The sequence below is a fragment of the Chiloscyllium punctatum genome, chromosome 16, assembly GCF_047496795.1.
Source record: "Chiloscyllium punctatum isolate Juve2018m chromosome 16, sChiPun1.3, whole genome shotgun sequence".
Taxonomy (NCBI): domain Eukaryota; kingdom Metazoa; phylum Chordata; class Chondrichthyes; order Orectolobiformes; family Hemiscylliidae; genus Chiloscyllium; species Chiloscyllium punctatum.
Window position 1 is genome coordinate 30,020,971 of NC_092754.1, and position 22,421 is coordinate 30,043,391.

General features: G+C 38.9%; 1 protein-coding gene across 4 annotated transcripts in view; it reads right to left on the minus strand.

Moving 5' to 3' along the window:
- vps13d (vacuolar protein sorting 13 homolog D) overlaps window positions 1-22,421 on the minus strand; it is a 290,218-nt gene that overhangs the window by 31,983 nt on the left and 235,814 nt on the right. For all 4 annotated transcript variants that reach the window (XM_072586664.1, XM_072586661.1, XM_072586662.1 and 1 more), the window contains 2 exons: window positions 13,960-14,092; window positions 10,247-10,442 (listed from right to left, as the gene is read on the minus strand). In XM_072586664.1, the coding sequence (XP_072442765.1) occupies window positions 10,247-10,442; window positions 13,960-14,092 (329 nt within the window). The remainder of the gene's footprint in view (window positions 1-10,246; window positions 10,443-13,959; window positions 14,093-22,421) is intronic.

The following is a 22,421-nucleotide window of genomic DNA, read 5'->3' on the forward strand; positions in this document are numbered from 1 at the left end:
GTGAATTGGCCATGCTAAATTGCACGTAGTGTTAGGTGAAGGGGTAAATGTAGGGGAATGGGTCTGGGTGGGTTGCGCTTCGGCAGGTCGGTGTGGACTTGTGGGCCCGAAGGGCCTGTTTCCACATTGTAAGCAATTTAATCTAATGTAGAACCAGCCATTCAGCCAACTGAGTTAACTGGCTTCTTCATTGTCTTAGTAACATAGTGGATCACTCGCGGAAAGTAGTGGGGCAAGGTTCTGTATTTCATGATTCAGATGGAGAGAATGGTGAAGTACATAGTTTTTGGTAGGAACCAAAAATCTGTGTACAGTTTTTTTTGATATTTTGCCCTCCTCTATCTTAATTTGGATTAGTAATGGGAGAATCAGATTCATGGTTAACACAGCAGTTGGTGTCATTGTTGGGTGTCATCAATATACTTGTGAAAGCTGTCCCCATGCTTCCTAGGAGAACATGTAAACAGTGAAGGGATGTGACTAAGAAAGACATTAGTAAATCTAAGAGATGACCATTCCTAAAGCCATTGGAAGTTAAACAATGCCTGAATGGTGACGGATTACAAGCGGAAACCGACAATAACCATGCCACTGAGGTATGTTGCAGAAGAGTATGGAACTGAATATAGCATAGAGATACAGAAACAGAAGGGATAAGAAGCTATTGCTACAGTTGCACAGGGTGCCACTTATGATGTAAATGAGTGCAGAGACAGTGCAGTGGGTGGAGCAGAAACCAGATTAAGCAATGATGGGAGAGGTTCAAGTGTACTTGCTTATCGACATGTTCCAGGACTCTGAAAATGAAAGGCAGCGATAAGGCATTTGGAGAAGGGATTCCCTACTACAGTCTTAAAAGTCAAGTTTGATTACCACTACCCCTTGTCAATTTCCACGCTCTTTTCTCCTGTTCTTTTCAACTTCAGTGGTGTATTTTACAGTGAACCAGATTCACTACTAATGATCCAGAAATTACAATATTACTGTGGTCAACTGACTTATGCTTCTACCCCCAACGTATAGTCCAAAATGTTTATTTCCATCATGTATTTCAGCTGTTTTGCTTTTCTACATTTTTGAACAACCATATGTTTTCTGTTCCAACCAAACTCTTAATTTTTAAAAGGTAGTGACAAAACAAAAACTTGTTTCCTAGTAAGTGGCAGGGAAACACATTAGGGAAAAGAAGTTTCACACTAACAAAATTGCACACATGGCACAAAAATGAATAGCTGTATTTGGTGCTGCAAGTTACTACTGAATAATGCAAATCTATGGTCAGATGAGAAACATTTCTCAATAATAACATTTTAAATCTTGACTGCACAGGAACATAGGAGCAAAATGTCTCTAGATTTTTACTTCAATTCCATTTTCTCTCTTTTATTTCACAGCAGTTGTTATTTTCACTTCACTATTTTAACCTTTGTAGTTCCAACTGTCCTTGTATTGACAGCCTTCTGCAAGGATAATTACACATTTCTACTACTATTTTGAGAGAAAATATCCTTCCTGATTTCACCTAAATAATTGTTCTAATTTTGAACTGAAGTCCCATTGTTCTTGATTTTCCTGCCATAGGAAATAGTTTTTTCATTTCAATTCTATCGAATCCTTTTAACAATCTAAACACCTTATTCAGATTCCCTTCAGCATCCAATAGAGAAAAAAAATCGATACAAATACTTTGTTTATTCTATACATTCACACACAATATGCACTGCAATGTTAACAGTATCATTCTGGCTCAGAAGGCTTGGTCTAGTTCCTCAATGTAGAGTAAACAAAATGCTGCAAATGCTGGAAATCTGAAATAAAGACTAAGTCCTGGAGAAATTCAGCAGATTGGGCAGTACCCATGCAGAGACAAACATTTCAAGTCCAGGTGGTCTCTTCTTTGGAACAGAAGCATCTCTTGGAGAAAAATCTGTTTCACAGTCACTATCCAATGATCTAAAATAGGAAAAGTTTATGTGTGTGGATATAGTATAAGGACAGGACCGCACCTTGCTGTGATGCATCCACTCAGCAACCACTGTGTAGAACATTTTGAGAATGGAAGCTGGGTTAAAGTTATCAGAGACTGAAAGCATCTATCGAACTGGTCACCGAGAAATGATCTTAGAAGAAATGGTGGGTGGGGAGGATGGAAAAGAAAAGCCTGGGTTTAAAACAAAACTGCTGCCAGTGAATATTATAAAAGAAACAATGAAGCCCACTAGTACAAAATATATTAAGCTGCATTCAGTTAACACAATAGAATATTGTCTCTCCGTGATTATGGCTAGACTCCAGGGATATAAAAGCAGGCCTATTTGGCAGCATTTTCTTCTGACATGCCTTTGCTCAGAGGTTTGTTTTTATTTTAAAAGCACACTTTGTTCCTATGCCCACAAAGTGGTTGCTGTATGCTCTGTTTCAGAAGGCAAAGACTGGGATTTGGTCCAGAAAGACTTGAACTTGGGTACTATGGTACATGGTAAAGCACATATTATGTGGTGGGCTGTTAACTGAGGTAACCAAATTGGAACAACTAAATACAGTGTGCAGAAAGCGCCTTTTGTAGACAAGCATTGACTGTAACCATTCGTACTGAATTGCTAACTGGGGGATGAATGGCATTTAACTGAGAAACACATTGTTTAAAATTCCAAATGGCCAGTGGCTGCACATTCACACATGCAAGCTATTTCCTACTATTTCAAAATACCAGCCACTACAATTTTAATGTGGAACTCCGAACACAGAAAACAGGAAAAATAATCAAAGCTCTCGAAAGATACTTTGTATCCACTGACGACCAAAACAAAAGGACAATTTACTGTACTGAACATAGAGACTATTTGCAGGCACAACAGGGAGTTTACCTTGTTCTCTTTTCGATGCTGATAGATGAGCTCACTCCTGCATTTTGCTCTTCCCCTGAATTCAGCATAAACTAAATATTAAATAGTCATCATTGAATTAAAAAGATCAAGTCACTGTCAAGTCGAGTATGACTCCCTGATCAGGGATTGTATCTAAATAAACAAATTCTATCCATCAAGTAATTTCTGTTTTTATTTGTTCAACTTCTAATTACAGCAGGTAATCAGGAAGACTAATGGAATGTTGGCTTTTATTTTAAAGGAATTGGAGTGTAAGAGTAAGGAAATCTTGCTGCAACTGAACAAGATGCTGGTGAGACCACATCTGGAGTACTGAGAGCAGATTTGGTCCCTTATTTAAGGGGAAGATACTTTAATTGGAAATAATTCAGAGAAGGCTCACGAGGATGATCCCTGTGGTGGAGGGACGGTCATATGAACAAAGGTTAAAAAGGTTGTGACTCTACTCATTGGAATATAGAAGAATGAGGGATGATCTCATTCAAACATGTAGGATTCGTAAGGGGCTCGATAGGGTGAAAGCTGAGGGGATGTTTTCTTCCTAGGACAGAGTCTCAGAAGTAAGGGGCATCAATTGCGACTGAAATGAGGAGGAATTTCGTCTGTTTGAGGGTTGTGTGCCTTTGGAACTCCTTGCCACAGAGAGCAGAGGGGGAGAAGTCCTTGCGCATATTTAAGGCTGGGAGAGATAGATTCTTGATTAATGGGGGAAATCAAGGTTAATGGGGAAAGGGCAGGAAAGTGAATGTGAGTTGTGTTGGATCAAACATGATCCTGTTGAATGGTGGTGCATGCTTGAGGAGTTGAACGGCCTACTCTGTTCCTATTTCTTATAGTCTTATGGTCTAACTTTTATATGATGCAGTGCTAAGGTCAACTATTGCATTATTTACTGGAATTCCAGATGAAGAATACTCTATAACATTCAGTACCCCAAAATCTGTCCTGAGAGGGTACTGACTGACAGAAGCTGACGGATCTCCCATATAGCTTAGTATGATTTTATTTATGGAATTTTTGTATAGGGCACTGCAGCTTCATCTTATTCTTAAATTACATTTGCATTGCAGTAATCATTATATTCCCACAGCATACACCTCAGGTAATATGGCCAACTTTATTAAACTTATTTTTACAGTAGAAGCAGTGCCCTTCCATGATTTCTTGCTAGGTTCAGCAACAAATAGGTTCAATTAAGTTCGTTGGCCAAGAAGTTGTTTAGGCAGAACAACAATCTCTCCCACACACAATGGACATGATAAATCACACAGAACACCATGTGTAGTCAAGATTTTCACGTAAGTAGCTCAAGTATAGAAAGCAAAAAGAAATGGAAATTAGAGCTGGGTGAACCTAAGCAGCATTGGAGCATAACAGATGAGTATATTGAGATTAAGTCATCAACATGGATTACTTTTGATTAGTATAGGGCATCATCATGCTGGCATTGTTTTGAGTTGGATACATTATATGCATGGCCATGTTGTACTGCTAAATCAGCCAATCACCAGCTTACGATAAAAGAATTCCATGCATTCACGCACCAGAATTCATGCAAAGTTTGAATATTGATAGCTGACAGACTCCTCCGTACTTTGATAACTTTGAAAAATCTCAAAATGGAAGTTTCAAGAATTCCAGGCAGTCAAACTTAGCTTAAGTTGAAATACTGGATTGAGAACTGATTAAAGCATTTATGTTTAGCTTTAACTTTAGAGCTCAGTTCCCCATTCCAATTGCAAAATTTGTAAAATATATCCATGTTAGTTATTGCTGTTAACATATGCCTGTGGTCCTAGGAAGACTATTCCATGATATGACATCTACAGCCTGGGCAATCAATAGGCTTTTTTTTGTTCAGCAGGATTTCCATGTTATGTGGGTGTACTATGGATTGCACTGTAGTACTTTCTGTAATGTAACAGGGTCAGCTGAGTCTGATAAAGAGCCCTTAAACTTAATAGTTTCCCCGAATCAACTTCAAAAGAATGACAAACCCTAACAAAAGTGGTCCTGCAGACATTGATGCAGATAGCAATAACTTAGATGGGGATGGCGGGATTTCAGGTGGATGATGTAAAGATTTAAGTACTGCCTGTGATATCCATACAGAAAGAAGTTCAGGCAAAATTTTGATCTAGTTCCAAAAGAAAAGGCATATTAGCATAAATGAATTCAGTTCCAAATTTCTGCCCCTGAGATAAAGGCGGTTTTATATTGCCAATGCAACAAGAATTTCAGAGCTCTTCTTTGCAAACTTGTGATAGTGCACATGTGGGGAGTTAAACTACAAAAATAAAAACTCTATTGACGGGAGAGAATCGTAAGAGAAGGCAGACAATGCCGGCCTTTACATTGCATAACTGTGTGCTGCTGCTGGTGGTTTCAAGCAGCATGGATAGTCTGGAATTGGCTGCAACCCATATGTAAATTTGCTAAGACTTGCATAAACTATTTTTAGTGGGTTAATAAATCCTGGATAGTTTTGTACCACACATGCAAAGCTCTACCAAGATCATTAGTACTGCAAAAGTATTTCATACTGCTTAGATGCATGTGGCATAGTGTGGTTCGATTAATACTTTGGAGTTATATTTAGATGAGAAAAGTGGTACTCTTACCTCAGTAAGAAGCATGGTATTGGTTATTCGGCCCTTTCTACCTATCATGCCATTTTGTATTGGAATGATCCTTATCTTAACTGCACCTTTGTTCCTCAAACCTTAATAACCATATGAAACAAACTTCTACTGCTACTCCTTTAACATTTGGAACTAAAATTAACCATAACCAATAATCTTTATTTCCATTCATGATTAACATCCATTTACATTTGATTCTCAGTGGTAATCCTTTGAAACTAGACTGAGATTGCTAGTATTACCATAAACGTCTCCAAAGGTAAAAGTTCAAGACTCATACTGGAGGATACCAGGGGTGGGGAAGGTAAAACTAGGCTGATGAAACAATGATTATTGGAATCGCTAACCTTGGGTCCCAGGAATGTAAGGAAAAAAGCTGCCTTTATACTGGTGTTGAAAATGTTTTGTGTACCTACTTCCTAGTTCCCATGCCTCAGACAGCCAAAGACATTGTGAATATAAACCTACCAGGTTTGTATAAGGTATCTGTGAAAAACTGGCTTAAATGAAAGTTGAACTCATCAGTCATGTTGACAATGCCACAGCCTGCACTACTGTCAAAGAATTAGAAAGCAACATCTCCATCTCAGTGCTCATATCTAAGCAGTCAAAAAGGTAATAAGTTGGACAGTTTGAGAAAGACTATACTCTTTGGGATCATTTCCGAGTGAAATGGGTTCTAGAGTGTTTGGATTGGGGAAAAGGTGACAGCATGAACATTTAAGGCTTGTTTGAGGAGATGTGAATGGATGGACTCTTAACTGCCCTTTAGACAATTACGGAGAGGCAATAAATGCTGGCCTAGCCAGCGATGGCCACATCTTTGAACGAATAAGTTAATTACTGCAATTGAGTAAGTATGTAAGATAAAGATTCAGGGAGAGACTGAACAGGACAGTATTATTGATCAAAATAGAAAGATTAGACCTGTGTTCACTTACAGTTGTAAAGCTATAAATTAAGTTCTGTTTAGAAAATAATCTGGCAACTTTCATATCTGTCTGACACAAAACAATGATACAGATCTAGTCCACTGACCTTTACAACGTTGAGCCATTGCTCAGCCTACATTCAAATATTCACGCACAGCTAAGTGTTCAGAGGACTTAAGAGGAACCAAGTAAATTCAAATCACCATGCTGAGAGAAGCTGGAATGGACACTTGGACTCAGCAAATATGCAATAATAAGGTTTGAAGAATCTGGTTTTGCTTGTAAAACACACACTAAAGTAATCAGTCATTCTGGTTACAACTGAAACTTCCTGCTTAAACCCTTGTGTGCATTATGAGCTTTGAAGCATCCTGTTAAACAATGCACTAAAGGCCACTTCACATTCTACTGACTTTCTGGAACTCAGTCACACTTCACCAAATTCACTGTTTGCTATTAAAGGAGTGTTGGCAGACTTGCTTCAGCAGAAAGTTATACTTAATAAGATGACTTCAGGACATTGAAAGTGAACCTAGTTCAGAAAATGAGCACAAAACACACAATAAAAGGTGAGCCTTGAGGTCTGGGAGAGACAAGGTTAAAAAGTATATCATGAAACAAAATCAGTTTGAAAAAAATACATTGCATTGCACACAGCTATAAACTGCTCTTTTTTTCTTTTGTTGGGGAGGGGATGTTTTAGAATTTACAGCTGTCATAAATCCAAACACACTACCAAATGGTGCCAATTAACAATGTTGTCCGTTCAGCTTAAATCCCTTAGGTCCATTTTCAGGCAAGGAAGTATATGACCGTGAATAGTTCAAAGAGATCATAGCGCAGCCAAACGTCTATGATCTCACAGAAACCACCATGTAAACCTGGTCCTGTAAGCAACGTGTGGGCTATGAATAACAATTACTACAGGGTAAAAAACAAACAAGAGTAAAAACAAGTCAAACAGCTTGGGGAGCTAGGACCAGGACAAGAAGAATAAAAATTGGTATTTTTCAAAATTTGCAAATTTTTTCAATAAGCCTTTTACACATTACAATGAATAACACATATTTAAAACAGGTCGACTTTAATCTCCATTCATCTCCAATTCAACACGATCTATCTTGCTGGAATTAACCAGCTTATTAGTCAATAAGATACACGCAAAATGTAAAGGCAACTCTCTAACTTGCAGCATGATTGATTCTTATTGAATTGAAAACTTTTAAACACTTGGTGGACCAGCTGTCACCAGCAGTGACATAATTTCCATTTTCCTTTTGACTTTTTGTAGTTGCTAACCCTTCGGGATTCATCCCAGTGTAAACGGGGCATATTTAGCACGGTTTTGACACAGGCTGAATGTGGATCCACCAATACAATCACCTTGCAGTTATGGATGATGCATGGATGGCCCATATTTGCAATGATTCATATGTTCATACATGGGAAATTTTATCTGCAGAGATAACAGGGTGGCTTATTTTACTAAAACTTGAGGAAGAAAACAAATCCAGCACCACGGTTGATTGGTGACTCAGCATGCTTTTGTGTTATGAGCTCTTGGGATTAAGTTTTGATCCTTACAAGTAGTTCCACATGGTTTGTAATCAGGTTTTGGTTTTCATTTACAGTTTTCTGTTTTGATTTAATCAGTTGCCTTTGTTGGGGGCCCAAAGATCAAATATTTGCCTTCAGCTACAAGCCTCTAATGCCAACCTTGATTACACAAAAATTGCTCCACTACCCAACACTGTTAAACACATTCCTCTGCTTACAGTTTGCATACAGTCGTAAAACTAACTCCCTGCCCCCTGTGATGTGCAAGCATTAATTAACTGTTTACGTGAACTGTCATGAACAGACTCCAGGTTGAACTAATAACTCTGCTGTTTCTCAGTCAGGACAGATGTCGAGCTGTTCAGATAGATTACAAAGATCCCACTGCATTTATTCAAGGGCAATGACTTTTTCATGTGCCGGCCAGCGAATCCCTACTGCGCCACTCAGCCATTACCACCAAAAAAAACTACACTGATGCAATAGTGGTTTATCTTACTGCAGTTTTTCAAGCTTCTCTAGATAATAGGCACTGTACTTAAAAAACAATTTGCTACGTAAAGTGGTTGAGATGCAGCAATGTGATGAGGTCTTCATAATAATTAATGTTACGTTATTATTGGTTAAAGCAGACTTCACAAATATTTGTAATATGTACAGATTTGAAGATATTTTCAAACTGGCCTGAATATCCAAAACTCCAATTCTTCCAAAGGCCTGATACTGACCAGTAAGGAGAATGACTGAATTGCCAGATAAAATCATGCAAGATTGAACAGCCTCATACTAAAAAAAACTGAAAGTGAATAAGCTTGCTCCTTGAAGTATTTTGTTGCTTTTACAGCCTGTAAATTTGTGAGGCATGGGTTCTGGCTTGACAGCAAAATTTAATGCATCAAGAGCAACATGTACTCAATAGTTTATATGCACTTGAATTGTATTATGGGGTGGATAACTCAGACTGCAACATGTTACCATTCTATACATATCAGAATCATTGCAAAGGATGCAAATTATTGACAAAAATCAACTGAGGCAGCATGAGTAGGGCAAGTGATCTATGCAATGTAACATCAAAAGGCAAATCTCACCAATATTTATAAATACCATGAATGCTGCAAACCGCTCGGAGTATTGCAATTTTACACAATAATTCCCATTGGTAGCAACAATACTAGGTTACTTGGGACAACAAAGCACTTGGCTACCGTGGCAAATAAAGCCTAAGAGTTTTATCAAGGTCATCTGAACCCTGGGACATACTGAAACATTGCAACACCCTTTTAATTATGCCAGCTTTCTAAGAAAGGGTTGTCTGTTTTGATTTGTTCAGCTTTTGCTGTGCTGGTAGCACCTATATACACAAAGAAATAATTTTATTTTTAACATAGCTGAACATGCAACATTAGCCATCCTTGTCTATACTGTCTTTCCCCTTGCATTAAGCATCACATTTTTTCCAATAGTTTGTTCTCCAACTGCACTGGTAGAGCCCATTTACACAATATCACGTTCTCTCCATACATCTGAACACGCATGCAGTCTTAGCATACCCAGCACACACAATATTAGTAACCTGCACAAACAATATTAGCAATCTGTGCATATTGCATAAGCCCTCCCCCACACATCTGTATTAGCACTTCTACTTATAAAACCTTACTGCACATTGTAAATATATCATAAAAAACTATTCTGAATATTGAAATCAGATATGTGTCATATTATTTTAAAGGTAGCGACTAACAAGTTGTAATGTCTAAGTTCTAGTATAGAAACATAACATTTCATAAAAAGAATATTTAAGATCTATTCTGTTTTCAAATTAACAGGCCAATGTAAGGGTTGTGCAGAAATTTATATAGGTCAAACTGGATACCTGAAGACTACTGTTTAAAATAAAGCTTACTATCTTTCCAGTTCCCTTTTTATCTCCTGATGTAGACCATTAATTATTAATGTTAAGGATTCAGCAATTTTTTATCAACAGCCTTGCCAATATCACAATTCAACCATAATCCTATTTGCTTATTTAAGTTGCAAGGATGACCCAGAAAATCTCCAAGGGTCTAATCTGTTTGCCTATTAGATACTTTTTGCTTAAACTTCTGAATGTAGTGCTTTGCATCATAAACAATAAGTAGTAATGAGTGTTTAAGGTCATTGAGAAATCCCCATATTTAATGAACACCCTTATTATTACTGTGTGTAGCGCTTTCTCCTTTACCTGTAGTTGTTTACTGTTGTGGTTTCCCGCACAGCCTGCGCAGTCTCTGAAGCAAAGTCCAGAGCACCTGCTACAGGTTTGGTCACTGTGCCGACAAGTCCCTTTCCAAGACCTGAGAAAAAACCGCTGACGCCACCATCTGTTTTCACTCCTTCTACTGTTGAAGTGATGACACTGGTGAATCCACCAAGTATACCTGTGGGAGGTGGACAAGAAAGAAAAATTAATAAAAAATCTAGTCACTGGTTTCCCTTGGACAGGACAATTTTCAAAAAGCATAATCTGAAAATTAACATGAAAACAAACTAGTTTCCCCTGACATCTCTATCCAGTTTGCATGAAAAAAATCACACTTTCGTAGTGATGTCAGTGGAGAACTCAGCTTTTGCCACAGTGGAAATCTGACAGTAATTTATCCTAGGAAAAATTAATGGTGTACTGTGTATAAAAATAAGTTGCATTTTACAAAACTATTCATAGGCAGTTACGATACAGAATTCGGTGTGAAGCCACAAAAGGAGATATTAAGGCAGCAGGCAAAAAGCTTGTATTAAAGCAGAAGATTCTTAGCAGTGCCTTAAAAGTGATAGGCAGGGGGTAGAGAGATTCAGAAAAGGAGTAGCAGAGACCTGGGCCTTGGTAGCCCCAGGGTCAGCCACCAAAGGAGGAGGAATAGAACTGGACTCATTCAAGAAGCCAAATGAGCAGCAACATTGAGATTTTAAAAGGTCAAGTGGTTGAAGCAGATTACAGAGACAGGGAGGGACAAAAAAAAATGAAGTGGTCTGAAAACAAGAATGAGAGTGTTAGAAACGAGGCACTGCTCAAGCAGCTGCAAATGCAGGGTAGTGAACACAGGAGTGATGAAGGAATGAGTTAGGATACTGGCAGCAGTTCTGCATGACCTCAAGTTTACAGAGTTTAGAATTTGGAAACAGGTTAAACGTATATTGGAACAATCAAGATTAGAGGTAACAATATCACACACGAGGTGGAAAGAGGTGGTCTTAGATTGTAGGTGAATCAAAGCAAGAATGAAATCTGCAACGTTATGGAGATGGAATGAGGCAGATTTAGTGATGGCATGACAATGTGGTTAAAAGTTCATCTGAAGGTCAAGTATGATATCAAGGTTGCAAACAGCCTCAGACAGTTGCCAAGGAGAGCAATGATCTTTCAGGAATCACTGCTGTCAGGGAGGTTCCCAGAGACTGGAAAATGGCTACTGTAAATGTCTGTTTAAGAAGGGAGGGAGGAATAAAATGGGAAATTATAGGCCAGTTGTCCTGAGTTTGGTCGTTGTTAAGACTCCATCATTAAGGATGAGATTGTGGAGTATTTGGAATTACATGGTAAAATTACATGGTTTTGTCATGGAGAGGTCATGCCTGACAAATGTGTTAGATTTCTTTGAGGAGGTAACGACCAAGTTAGACAAAGGAGAGCCAGTGGACCTGATCTGTTTGGATTTCCAGAAGGCCTTTGACAAGGGGCTGCACAGGAAGCTGCTAAATAAGATAATAGCCCATGGTGTTAGAGACAAGGTACTGGTATGGATAGACAATTGGCTATCGGGCAGAAAGGGTAGGTGGGGGAAAAGGGCCTTTTCAGGATGACAGCCTGTGACTAGTGGAGTTTTGCAGAGGTCACTGTTCGGACAGTTTTTTATGTTCTACATTAACAATCTGGATGAAGGAACTGAGGGCATCTTGTTAAGTTCGCAGATGACAAAGATAAATGGAGCAACAGGTGGATGCCAAAGGACTTGGGCAGGCTAGGAGAGTGGGAAAGTGCCAGTTGGAATACAATGTCAGAAAGTGTGACATTGTGTGTTTTGGTAGGAAGAATAGAGGCATAGACTATTTTCTAAATGGGAAAAAATTTCAGAAAACTGAAGCACAAAGTGACTTTAAGGTCCTAGTTCAGGACTCTCAGAGTTAACATGAAGATTCAGTTGGCAGTTAGGAAGGCAAATGCAATGTCAGCATTCATTTCAAGAGGGCTCCTTGGATGCTGCCTGAACTGCTGTGCTCTTCCAGCACCACTAATCTAGAATACAAAGTGCCAAGACTGTATTCATCCGGCTGCATTCGGAATATTGTCAGCAGTTTTGGGCCCTGTATCTAAAGAAGGATGTACTGGCCTTGCAGGGAGTCTAGAGGAGGCTCACAAGAAAGATCCTAGGGATGAAGAGCTTGACATATGAGCAGTGTTTGAAGACTCTCTGTCTATACTCAATGGTGTTTACAGGGATGACAGCAATCTGATTTAAACTTACAGAAGACTGAAGGGCCTGGATAGAGTGGACATAGAGAAGATATTTCCTCTAGTAGGAGAGACTAGGACCAGAAGAGAAATTTCTTTATCCAGAGGGTGGTGAACCTGTGGAACTCAATGCCACAGAAGGCTGTGGAGGTCAAGTCACAGTGCATTTAAAACAGAGATAGAGAGATAGGGTTGTTTAAAAATCAATAAGAAGATCAAAGGTTATGGGGGAAAGCAACAGAATGGGCTTGAGGAACATATCAACCATGAGCAGAGCTGACCTGAAGGGCCAAATGGCCTAATTCTGCTCCTAAGTCTTATGGTGAGAGTAAACATTAAGCGCTACATCCAAAGACATTGGCTTTGGGTCTTCACAACATTTAGTTGGTGGGAATTTCAGCTCAGCCATTATTGAATGCTGGTCAAGCTACATGACAACTTAGAGACAATGTTGTGGTTAACAGCAGTGATGGTGAGGTAGAGCTAAGTGTTGGCAAAGTTTTCAGATTATGTTGTGAAGGAACAGCATGACAGTGAGAAACAGCAAACAAATGTGTTGGAAAAATGTAGGGGACCACTAGATCTCTAGCTCTCGCTGCAACAACACAATATACTGATGGAGGAGATTTATTTCTGTTGGTCAAGTTGACAAAGCCTTTATTCAAGTTTGCCATAGCCTTCATACACAGAGGCATTTCATGGTGATGGAAGCCACAGAACTATGGCTACACAATACTTGTGACAAATATTTCAGTACCTATTGGTGGGTCGAAGAAGGTTCATCTGTAACTAAAATAGCTGTAATCATACAAAGCCGTCTTTAAAATGGCAAATAAAATGGAAACTGAAAACCCCTACCCAATGAAGAGAAGTCAAAAACTACTAAGCAGTAAAAATAAAACAACAAAGGAATGAATTTTGTTGTCTATGTATACATACAATGCAAGTCAGCACAACAAAAAAATATTCATCTCAGATTTGGGAAAAGATTTCATCTTTTGACGGGCAAGGATTAAGACAGCTAAACTGTAATTTTAACAGTCAGTATTCTAAGTGATTTTCCACTCTGCGCAATGGCAAATATTCTGAAGTGTGTGTGGAGGGTGAATAAACGACGAAAAAAATGGTCTTTCTGCTTACAAAGAACTTCTGTCTCTGAGGACAGGACATCTGAAATGCATTACGTTGAAATTCAATCATTATGGAGCATGACAACCCTAATGTTAAAAATTCAGCTGCAGAGCAGGCTATGACCAATGAAAGGTTCCATTGTAAAAAAAAATCATCTCAAAAGCTATAGGAATGGGAAAATACATCGTTGAAAATGACATGCCCGCTGCTGGACAGAATACACAGAAGCAGTTCAATGTTTTAACCATTACTAATTCAGAATCTTTAATCACTTACACCAGCAAAGGGAACTATAATTGCCTCTTCCACATACTCACCATGAGCTAGGCCCTGAATTCCAGCCACAAGGTGCTCACCGCTGGTCATTGCTTGATAGCGGATAGATTCACGCTCAGCCTGATGTCTTGTGTCCATTGTCTTTCCCAATCCATCTGATAGAGTCCCAGCAAACTGTGAGAGAGGGGAAAAACAAAACTACAATTTAAAAATCAGACAGCAAGAGACTAAAACTCAATGAATCCTAAGTCCATTATCCAAACTCACCAAATTTAGTAGAACAACTTCTGAATTAATATTTCCCTATTTCCTTCATAACGGATCTAATACAAATAGTTACAATTAAATTTTCCCAGTAAATTTACTTAAATTTTTTTCCAGAATTTACTTAAATAATTATAGTTACAAGCTGTTATATGCCTGCATGGATCTGCTTCATATATTTCTCTGCTAGGAGTATATATTGGTGTAAATGCAAACCCTCCCGGTCCCTACAATTCAGCAATTGGAAAACTTACGTTTAAAATTTTCAAAGCTAAATTGGTTCACTGACAAATACAATAAAAACACACAGCAGAATCTTCCAGGCACTAGTGAGCAAGTTGGAAGAATTACATAAGATTGGCTATAGGAGTTTCCTGATGACAAAAGTAAAATGTCCCATTTTCCAACCAAGTGTTGAATAGTCAGATGAGATCGCCCCTAGTGAGGTATGAGAAGCCTATTTACATGGATTAGTTTACATAAACATCCTGATATTGTGTCATCATGTCTCACTAAGATGCAGTTTCCCATTCTCAAGTGGCTGATAGAAACAAAACTCTGACAATTCCTGATGTGAAAGTCAGAGTGGTCACCTGGTGGGACCAACTTGATGCTTGTTCATCTTGTCCTTTATCTCAGACAGCAGACACCAAAACCACAGCACACACTCCTGAGCTGTGACCGTAGGCATCCCTCTATCCACCAGGACATCCCGCTCCCCCCTCAGTAAAACAGAGCCACTTTCTCCCTGTCCAACATAGTTGGAATAATTGTGCAGGAAACGGCACACTGCCAGCACCTGACTGGGTGCAGGTCTAGTCTGCACATGCCAGAAGGCAGCTTCATAACTGGCCTACTTCATAGGCTATGAATGAACTTCAACAAAGTAGTGCCATCAGAGGCGAAACTTCAAAATTTCAGAGTGGTTAAGGCAGGAGGTCTATCAAATTGGAGAGGAAACTCCCATGTCAACAGGTGCTTGGGCTACAGGTGGTACTTTTCCAACAGGAGGCTTTCTTTTTACACTCTGGATTTAAAGACTTCACTGGTCTGCTACAAGGAGGCTGCCTTCGTGGACAAGATAGTCTCTGATTGTGGCTGAGGGTTGAGGGTGTGTTCTATCAGCTGGAAAAATGCTGGCAGTGTGACCAAGTCTCCAAACTAGACTAGTCCCATTTGCCTGCAGATGGCCCATATCCCTCTAAACCTTTCCTACTCATGTACCTGTCCAAACGTCTTTCAAATATTGTAACTGTACCTGCATCTACCAATTCGTCTGGTAGTTCATCCCACATACAAACAACTCTTTGTGAAAAATGTGCCCCTCGGGTCCTTTTTAAATCTTTCTCATCTTAAAACTATGCCTTCTAGTTTTGAACTCCCCTACTTTAGGAAAAGGACCTTTGTTATTCACCTTATCTATGCCGCTCATGATTTTATACACCTCTAAGGTCACCTCTCAACCTCCTACGCTCCAGTGAAAAAAGTCCCAGCTTACCCAGCCTCTTTTCATCTCAAACCCTCAGTCCCAGTAAAACTCTTGTAAATCTTTTCTGCACCTTCTCCAATTTAACAGTATCCTTCCTATAGCAGGCCAACCAGAACTGTACACAGTTCAATAAGTGGCCTCACCAACATCCTGTACAACCACAACATGACGTCCCAACTACTATACTCAATGATCTGAGCAACAAAGGCAAGCGTGCAAAGCCTTTGTCACCACATTTTCTAACTGTGACGCCATGTTTAAGGAACTATGTGTCTCAACCACCTATGTCTTTGCTCGACAAACTACCCAGGGCCCTACCATTAACTGTACAAGACCTACCCTTGTTTGTCTTACCAAAATGCAACACCTGGCCTTTATCTAAATTAATCTCCATCTGTCACTCCTCAGCCCACGGAAAAAGATCCCTTTGCAATCTTAGATAACCTTCTTCACTGTCCACTATACTACCTGGTGTTCTGGTGTCATCTGCAAACTTACTAACCACACTTCCTAAATTCTCATCCAAACTGTTTATATAAAATGACAAACAACAGTGAAGCCAGCACCGATCCCTGTGGAACACCACTGATCACAGGCCTCCAGTCTGAAAAATAACACTTCACCACCACCCTGTCTCCTACTGTAAATCCAATTTTGTATCCAATTGGTGAGCTCTCCCTGAATTCCATATGATCTAACTTTACTAACCAGTCTACCAAGTGAAACCATGTCAAAGGCCTTAATAAAGTCCATATGGACAATATCTACCACTTATCTATTTATCTTACAAAAAATGCAATTAAGTTTGTGCAATATGATTTCCCAAGTACAAAGCCACGTTGATTATCCCTAATCAATCCTTGCTCTCCAAATGCATGTAAATCACATCACTCAGAATCCCCTCCAACAACTTTCTCACTACTAAGTTCAGATGCATTGGTCTATAGTCCCCAGGCTTCTCCATGCAGCTTTTCTTAAGTAAAGGCACACATTGGCCACCTCCAGTCTTCCAGAATCTCACTCACGGCTGTAAATGTTACAAATATCTCTGTTAGAGACCTGCAATTTCTTTCCTAGCTTTCGACAATGTCCTGGGATACACTTGATCATGTTCTGGAGATTTACTTACCTTTAAACGTTTTAAGTCCTCTAGCACCTCCTCTTCTGCACTGTGGAGTGATTTCAAAACCTCAATTTTATTTCCCCCAAGTTCCCATGTCTTTCTGCACAGTAAATATTGACATGAAACATTTGTTTCGTATTTTTCCCATCTCCCATGGTTCCACTTTGTTGACTTTTAAAGGGCCCTATTCTCTCCCTTGTTGCTCTTTTGTCCTTAATGTACTTTAGAATCCCTGTGAATTATCCTTAACCTTATCTGCCAAGGCTAGCTCATATCCAAGTTTTGCCCTTTTGATTTCCCTCTCAGTGTCCCTACTCCCCTTTGTACTCTAAAAGAGATTCAATTGAGTCAAGATTACAATGGTGCTGGAAAAGCATAGCAGGTCAGACAGCATCTGAGGTACCCACTTCTGCCTTGGAGATTTACTTAATCCCAGTTGTCTCTACCTGACATGTACTTACTTCTTATTCTTGACCAGAGCCTTAATATCTCTATTCATTCACTGTTCCCCACTCCTACCAGCCTTACCCATCACTTTAACAGGAACACATTGCCACTGAACTCTTGTTATCTCACTTTTGAAAGCCTCCCATTTGCGTATTTGCCCCTATACCTGCAAACAGCCTCTGCTAGTCAACTTTTGAAAGATCTTGTCTCATACTGTCAAAATTGACTTTACTCCAATTTAGAACCTTAACTTTTATACAAGGCCTATTTCTTTTCCATAACTATTTTAAAACTAATAGAATTATGATCACGTGACCCAAAGTGCTCCCCCACTAACATGTGAGTCACTTGCCCTGCTTTATTTCCAGGGAGAAGGTCAAGTTTTGATCCTTAGCGCATAGGTACATCAAAAATTGAAAGAAATAATTTTTTTGAACTCATTGAACCAATTTCTCCATATCCAAGCCCTTAAAACTTTTGCAGATCCAGTCTATGTTTGGAAAGTTAAAATCCCCTATTATTCTTACATATGTCAGAGATCTCAGTTTTTTAATATAAGCTCACTATCACAAATCCAGGAAATGTCCATCCCCTGGCTCAGTGTTAAAACACCAAAATTCAAAATATGCCCTAGATTTAGAATTCAATTCTAACAAAAGTTAATTTCCAATGCCACGTTATGGATGGCTGTATTTGAAAGTAAAGTGTAATAGGAGTTACCAGCATCTCTCTCAGACCAAATTACACAGTGCGTGATAATGGATGTGCAAACAGCTAAGGATTTCTGTACAATTCCCTAAGCGATGAATTCCTGATCTTAGTTATAGCCAGAAGGGCATATTTACAAAGCATGGGAGACGTGACAAGGAAATTATACAGGATGCAAAGAATCTTTTAGGAGGGAGTGGCATTCTCTGATCCTTAATGCCTCAATCCATAAATACAGAGATAAAACTGAAAGCTGTTAACGTGTACATGCTTAAACTTAATCAGCCACTGGATTTACAATTCCTACTATCAACAATGAAACTTTCCTCTCTTCCACAGGCTTAAAGTTAGCACATGCTATGCTTTTCTGGGCACCCCCAGACCAGCTTCACATTCCCGCTTACATTGCACATGCTCTAACCTATTCTTCCTTCTCCACTGCAATTTAAAAAAATACAGTATTGCAGGTATTCTAAAGAAATCCAAGATATTGTCAACAAACATGCTTCTCTATGTGTAATGCACATGGAAAGACTTAGACCCAAACTTGGTGTGAGATATTTTTATTTCATACGTTATTTATTCCAGCAAGTTTTTCTATGAACAATGGACATGACTGATTAGCCTGGAACTGGCATCACGGCCATAGATCGTGAACAATGTAAAGGCAGCTTTCTCAGTGGATCTCTGCTGGGGTTACAGTTGCAGCGATGGGCCACAATGTTCTTAGGCTGAACGAGAAATATTCAATAGCCTCTTAGTGATGGTTTGTTAATTTCTGTTAGAAAATCTACATTTGCACAGGATTGGCATGAACAACTTTAAATTAGCCCACGTGATCTTCTGCGGTTACATGTCCACAGGTGCTCATTGTCCAAACTCCCCATGAATACTGCCTATTTGGATACATTACTGAAGTGGGATAAACCCGATGGAACTGCAGCTCCTTCAGAAAAGGGAGGAAAAAAACTAAGAAAAAAATTAGCCCAATCATTCCTGAAATATTATGCTTGACGTAACTTGACATTTGCACAATGTCCATTTATTCACTGCTTATCTGAATATTGTAGTCTGTCTGCAGTTTGATTGGACTGTGAATAGTCAGCCAATAAAAACAATAGCAATGGTTTTTTTTTGGTTTTGAGCTCAGCCTGGACTGCCTGGACTAAATGTCAACAAGGCCCTTATATATGACTGCTTCCCCACTGCCCGCAATATGTCAGCAACCCCTACCTTCCTCACCAGTATGACAGCTGGTACATTTAAAAAAACTGCATCGCCATACTGAAATCTGCTTAAAAAAAATTAATAACAGGTGAAAAGTTCACCTCTTATAAGCAGACGCAGCTACTCTAAAGACGACAGTTAATAGTTCAACAATGAGGGAGCTTTTTCAGAATACTGTTCCAACAGCTGTTCTACATTGTTACTTTCAGAGTTCAATAGTTTACATGGCAATTATTGCATGTTGAAATCTCCTACAAAATGATTAGGTTACGTTCCAAACATGAAGGCTATATTGTGGTTATAGTGCACCCTCCAGCAAGTTTGATGCTGGATAGAAAGCCAGAAAAATTATTGAACGTGGTAATGACCAACTAGGAGTTTCAAGTGCAGCCTCTTTGGAGGATCTCTTCTGAAATAAGGGAAGGTCACTTGATTAAAAACACCTTTTGCACAGAGACACATAAACCAGAACCAAATCTGATCTGTATTAGATTATTGAATTTGAGGCAGAAGCATTTTAGTCAGTCTCAACATCCCAGGTGGAAAAAGTGAGACCACAGTTAAAGCTATTGTTGATATTGACTGCCTAGGGTCTTAGTGCTTCGAATGGAATTTACTAAATGCAATCCATCTCTCTTACACATGTAATCTTTTACCCCATCATAGAGGATAATTACATTGGTCATTAGGTACTAGGAACTTTGCCATGAACAAGCCATCATATAAGTCAACAAAATTCCTACAAGTGCGTTTAAAAATTTTGAAATGCTTACACTTTTACTGAGTTGTCAACTTAAGTGTTAACGGATGAATTTTTATCACAAGTAGTGACGAAGCAGTCCTCTCTTTCGAGAGTGCTGTTAGCTTACAGGTGTCTTTGTGTGTTTTTTTAAAAAGAATTTGCATTTACATGGTGCCTTATCACACTCCTCAAATGCCTAAAGCACTTCATAAAGAATGAATTAAAGCTGCTTTTCAGGGAAGACAGGAATTCTTTTGTGCACCAATGAGCACAAAACAGTGATGAGATGTTGATGACAATATTATTCAAGGGAGATATGCTGATTGAGGGATCAGTAGAACTACTTGCTCTTCGAATAGTGTCCTAACTGACCATGTAGAATTTTGACTTGAATGCATGGTGATGCTGAGATGGGATTTCACCCACAATCTGATATAGGATACCAACAGATAATGCAAGCACCATTTAAAAAAATAAAAATGTGGAGTTTGCCAAAATGAAACTTTTTTTTGAAGAGACAAGGAGAATTTCATTGACCTATTTTTAAAACAGGCAAATAAGACATTTAGCAAAAATCATGATCACAACTTTTTACAATCATGGTTCATTTTAAAAAGGCAATGAGAAAATTCAAGTCAACTTTTCTAGTATGGGTGGGGCAACAAAAAAGGTGAAAATGTTCCAAAACACCAGTGCAGACAGAAGTTAACAAAAGACACTCTAAGTTACAAATGTCTGAAGCCATAAAAATTCCAATACCCAAACAAGTCAGATTTGGAAATCTCATTCAGCTTTGGTGCAGCATTAAGGTTCACATTTCTGGCAAGGTTTCTAATCGGGTCTTCCTAGATTCTGCATAAGATCTGCTTGTCTTTAGGAGTTGCTACTTAACATTAGTCTCAGAATGATATAAAATTCAACTTAAATATAACCTAAGCTGAACAGCAAAATCCTACAGCCACAAAGAACTGAATGCCTTCCTGGATTTTGACCTAAACAAGTGCAGTAAAAATATTTGAGAAGTGGAAGGAGTGAGAGAAGGGGGAACCATCCATCTGTTATACTTAAAAGATTCAAAATGTTTTCACAAGTCATCAAATAACTTTATCCCTTTGCAGAAAATAACAATGAAAGGCAATTTTAAAAATATTTATCAAATATGTTTCCTTTTTCAAATTCTCTCTTCATCTTACTTTGGAAAATGAAAAACTTGCACCTCATTGCTTCAATTCTTTGCACTGAATATGTGGAAAGTGCAGAAGTACTGACTTTCTCGGTGAGTCCACAGGGAGGAAGGACAAGTTTTTAAATCTGGATGTCCTTAATGCCACAAGTGGAGGTTTAATTTTCACAAAATATTCCCTTAGTTCACAAAGATTCCATAGAACAGCTCTCTTAATGGCCCTGTCCAGTGAATAGCTGAATGTCATGATGTATCAATATGATAGTGCCTGGTCTGAAAATCACTGATCTCAATTACAGAGTTCATAATATAAGAAAAAAGAATATTTGCCAGAGTTCTCATTTCAAATGACCTGTGCTGTAACCTGTCCACAAGGTGGAACAGGAAGAGATCTTAAGTTGATACTCCATATAGCCAAATAATTCAGGAGAAATTAGTAAATGTGCATCATTTGAGAAGGAAAAATTAACGGCAAATATTTAAAACCAATTCTCGTCATCAAAGTAGGGAAGATGGCATTTCCATGTACAGGCAATCTTTCAGAAGTTTGTTTTATGAAAATGTCCAATATTAAAAAAATTCATGACAGCAAGTTTATTTAAAGTGAGCCAACAAAACTCAATATACACTTGAAATAACCATTGTCTTTGGAAAGAGCGGGCTGAGAAATATTGTGAATGGGAGAAAATGGAGCCTCAAACATCTTATATTCTATGGCTGATAAAAAGGAGTACACCAGTGCACCATTTTACATCCAGATGTCCATATCAATTCAGAATTTTCTCAAAAATAATCCTCTTCAGAAAAATGACTGTTTTATAATCCCACTTAAATGTCTAAATAATAATAAATGTGTGTACTCCAGCAATAGATAAAACTACCGCAATTATGTTTTTAGATTAGATTAGATTACTTTTAGATTAGATTACTTACAGTGTGGAAACAGGCCCTTCGGCCCAACAAGTCCACACCGCCCCGCCGAAGCGCAACCCACCCATACCCCTACATCTACCCCTTACCTCACACTACGGGCAATTTAGCATGGCCAATTCACCTGACCTGCACATCTTTGGACTGTGGGAGGAAACCCACGCAGACACGGGGAGAATGTGCAAACTCCACACAGTCAGTCGCCTGAGGCAGGAATTGAACCCAGGTCTCTGGTGCTATGAGGCAGCAGTGCTAACCACTGTGCCACCGTGCCAAGGACATCTGGTCATAGATTTCCAAATATCAGCACTGTGCAGTTATTAGCCATTTCAAATGTGTGTTCATTTCACACAACTGGAAGAAGCATTAAAAAAAAGGGATACCCAGCTC